We start from the raw sequence: 4,155 nt of genomic DNA on the forward strand, positions 1-4,155 counted from the left end.
CATATATTACTCTATACCTTTCTCTCTCGCACAGATGTTGGCATCACGTTCAGCGCCTTATTCTCCTTCCAGTAGTATATGTTCTAAGGAAAAAGCAGTTTTTATTGGATATCGCTCGTCGCTCATCGCTCATCGCGTCCAGTGTGCAGTAGCCATTAGACATGCTTGCGAAATTTGTAAATAGATCTACGGCACACGGAGCGTTTTTTCATGTTAAATCGCATGCGACCTAACCATGCGAGCAAACAAGCTAGCTACAAAGCTAGAGATTTTGTACGCTGCGTGATGTCATGCGTATTTACTTGCTGGTTTTCGATGATAGAAACGGTGCTATTTTCGCTGCGTGTTTTGGTGCTAGTTAAATAAAAGTAATAACCTAAAAGTAATAACCGTAAGTAATAACATAAAAATAATAACGATAGTTTAGTAATATACAATATAAATATATCATATATACATATGTATACATATATATGTATATATTTTATAACAATTTATTTGTATAATAATAATAATAATAATAATAATAATAATAAATAGATATTCGTATATTTACACATATTATTGATAATTTTATCTATATTTCTTGTAGAAATGATGGAAGTCGAAAGGAGAAGAAAATTAGCTGCAGTAGCTCTTTTCTTATCAATAGATAGAGAACGGAAGAAATTGAAGATGAAAAAAAAAAGAAAAATTTGGACTAGAATGTGGTTACAACGCAGAGAGACAGGACAAAATGTCTTAACAATGCTGTATAAAGAATTAAGGTGTGTGATAATATTTATTCATATATTGTATATTATGTTTATGTAACATTTTAATTATTTTATTTGAATGATCTATATCTGCTTACATTTACATCTTGTATATATTATTAATCTTATGTATTTTAGTGTTGAAGATCCAAGTTCCTTTTTAAATTATATACGTATGGAACAATATGTGCTTGAGAAGCTGTTACAATTCGTTACGCCCTATATTCAGAAACAAAATACTGTAATGAGAGAAGCCATCTCTTCTCGAGATAGATTAAGTGTTACACTGCGATTTCTTGCTACTGGTAATACATTTCAAGATTTATCATATTCAACTCGGATTGCTCCTAATACACTATCTCAGATCATACCTGAGACATTAAAAGTTATTGTAACAGTTCTCGAAAGTAAAGTAATCGCTTGTCCATCAACTGCAATGGAGTGGCAAGTTGTAGCAGAAAAGTTTAATACATGGTGGCAGTTTCCTCATTGCATAGGTGCATTGGATGGCAAACATCAATTTTCGACCACCAAGAAAAGAAGGATCGATGTATAGGAATTATAAAGGGAGAGATAGTATCGTACTTCTTGGTCTTGTGGATGCTGAATAGAAATTTTTATTTGTAGATATTGGAAGAAATGGTCGCATGCATGATGCTTCCGTATTTCGTGAGAGTTCTTTGGCTACGCAATTATATTCCGAAACATTAAATTTACCGTTACCATCTCCTTTACCAGGATATGATACTCCTCTACCATATGTAATTGTGGCAGATGATGCCTTTCCGTTAAAAGTACACATAATGAAACCATATCCTGGTCGTGATCTTACTTTCCAAAAGAAAAGTTTAATTATAGACTAAGCAGAGCACGCAGAACTGTAGAAAATGCATTTGGTATCTTGGCGAACAGATTTCGTATTCTTATGAACATTATTCCCCTTTCAGTTGAAAAAGTAGAATTAATAACTAATGCATGCTGCGTGCTCCATAATTATCTTATAGACAAAAAAGTGTCACGGTATGTTCCATTGGAATTAAAAAACAGAACTGATATAATACAACCAAATATAAGTGGCATATCACGACAAGGCGGAAATCATTGTTCAAACACAACTAGTACAATTAGGGATCAATTTTGTGAATTCTTTAATACGGTAGGAGCTGTACCATGGCAAGAAAAATATATACAAGAAGGACGATGTTAATTAACTTTTATTTCATTAAAAATATAATTTGTATTTTTGTGTATTTTTAATAATTTTGTACTTGAAATATAATTCGTATTTCTGCTTTTGTAACATAACATAAAACAAAATCACAACAGGCATCTATGGTATTTTTTATTACTATGTACCTTATAATGATTTTTATTACTATGTACCTATAATAATTTTGTACTTAAAAAATTTATATTTGTGCTTTTGTAACATAACATAAAACATAAAATCATAATAGGCACCTATAGAATTTTTTATCAGTATATACCTCTTACAAGCACCTTAATAGTACCTCGTACAAATAGTAATATGTAAAACTAGGAACAATCTTTGCTAAAATTAACTTTTAGACCTCTAAAATAATCTCTTTATTATAAAACATGTATGTATATGAAATTTAAAATTATAAACACGAAACATAAACACAAAATCATAATCACGAAATATATAATAAACTGTTTATTATTACTATGCTTATTATTAGTATTGCTGAAATTATGTATAATAGAACATGTAAACAACAAAAGTTATTTCAGCACAAAATAAAAAATCAGTCTCAAAAGCATATGCCCGGTATTGAACCTAATACACATCTACAATAGCTATAAAAAGTAATAAGGAGTAGTAAGCAATTGGACCAATCACAATCGATTCTTGAATTGTAAGAATAAAATTGGTCCATTTATTTACTACTTACTTTTTATAGTACTAAGTCCTACTGCCATTGTAGATGATGCATAATATAGCAATACCTGTTATGAAACATCATTACTCATTTTTGGGCTCTTTCTAAGTCCATTGTACTCATATTAATTACAGTTTGTACCAAAGTGTTCATAAGATCTAATTTTAACTCTGGACATTTCAATTCTTTTATAAGAGAACCTAAAAATTTCATGCAATTGTTAACCGTATCGTCATTGTCTACATTATTGGTAGGTTTTGTCGACGATGGTGTTTTTAAAGATTGAGCAATAGATTGAATTGCATCTACGTAAACATCATCACTTTGAGTTTTGCGTTTTTTGGAGATACGACCAGAAGATGTATATGCTCCTTCGTTGAGCACACTAGATGATGCTGTTGATGGTACTAGTTTTTCTATTGAAGATGATAATGGACTTGCAGTATTTATCTATGCAATACTGCTGAAGTCCTAGATATTGATTGATTTTCTTTTGTTGCATACAGTTTTTGTGTTGTTACACTTGGAATTGTATCAGTCGTTGATTCGTCGAGTGTCCATATTTCACTGTCATTTACTTCAATTTCTTCTCCCTCATTTAGGCCAACATATCCGATTTCAGTTGTTATTTCATTATTATCTAATTCTTCTTCCCATAATTTAATATCTAATTAATAATCATGATAAAAATAAATGCAGATTTAAACGTAAAACTAGTGGCACACGAAACATGTTTTTCTACTGAATTGTTTACGTTTTGGTAAATTACTAGAAATACTGCATTCAGTGGTGTAATTCTAATAATTTACTAAAACACAAGTAATCCAGCAGGAAAACATTAAAAAGTTCTGGATAATGATAAAATATTTGTTAATAAAGAATAACTAAGAATCAGATTTTCTGTAAAAGCTTCATAAAACATAAATAGAATAATAATAGATGCAAATAGTAATTAGTTTCAATTGTAGATATTATAAATATATACCTGTTTTGAAACAGTACTTGTGTTTACAACAACTTCTGTATTTGGTATCGATGATTTGCTTTTTTTGGTATAACATGTTCCTCTAGAAACTTAAGAGAGTTATAATACCATAGATTAGGCCTATAGACCTATAAAACAGATATTTAATTTTAAATATACGCCATTATTCCATGGTTTACACATATTAATAATTAATATACTCACATTTTCAGTACCTATTCCACTCTTAATTGATTGTCTCACTTTTGCATTTTCTGTGTTAAACTGGTTTCTAAGATTATGTAACTTTACACTACAATCCTTTTCATTAGAATATGGTCTAATTGTGGAAACTACAGCACTAATATGCTTTAATGCTTCATTTCTTAAATGTTTATTGTGATAATTTGGATTGTTGATTGCATACAAACAAGGTTCATCCTTATATGCATCTATTAAGACTTCTACTACCTGTTTCGGCCACCCTGTCATGTTTTTTATTCTGTTTAAAATTAATATTTGTAATTAAAAA

The 4,155-nt window shown here is 29.9% G+C and overlaps 2 protein-coding genes across 2 annotated transcripts in view; one reads left to right on the forward strand and one right to left on the reverse strand.

The window, feature by feature from the left end:
* The first annotated feature begins 157 nt into the window (after positions 1-157).
* Positions 158-2,078, forward strand: LOC108759516 (uncharacterized). The gene is made up of 3 exons (XM_018504999.1): positions 158-391; positions 593-767; positions 894-2,078. Exons 2-3 carry the CDS (start codon positions 595-597, stop codon positions 1,309-1,311), a joined length of 591 nt encoding a protein of 196 aa, XP_018360501.1. The 5' UTR covers positions 158-391; positions 593-594; the 3' UTR covers positions 1,312-2,078.
* A 453-nt stretch (positions 2,079-2,531) lies between these two features.
* Positions 2,532-4,155, reverse strand: part of LOC108759517 (uncharacterized) — a 2,447-nt gene continuing 823 nt past the window's right edge. The window contains exons 2-4 of the mRNA XM_018505000.1: positions 3,849-4,125; positions 3,645-3,772; positions 2,532-3,326 (exon numbers count right to left, since the gene is read on the reverse strand). Coding sequence (XP_018360502.1) covers positions 3,668-3,772; positions 3,849-4,115 — 372 coding nt within the window. The 5' untranslated portion in view covers positions 4,116-4,125 and the 3' untranslated portion in view covers positions 2,532-3,326; positions 3,645-3,667. The remainder of the gene's footprint in view (positions 3,327-3,644; positions 3,773-3,848; positions 4,126-4,155) is intronic.

The sequence above is a fragment of the Trachymyrmex cornetzi genome, unplaced genomic scaffold (assembly GCF_001594075.2).
Source record: "Trachymyrmex cornetzi isolate Tcor2-1 unplaced genomic scaffold, Tcor1.1 scaffold1905, whole genome shotgun sequence".
In the NCBI taxonomy this organism is placed as follows: Eukaryota; Metazoa; Arthropoda; class Insecta; order Hymenoptera; family Formicidae; genus Trachymyrmex; species Trachymyrmex cornetzi.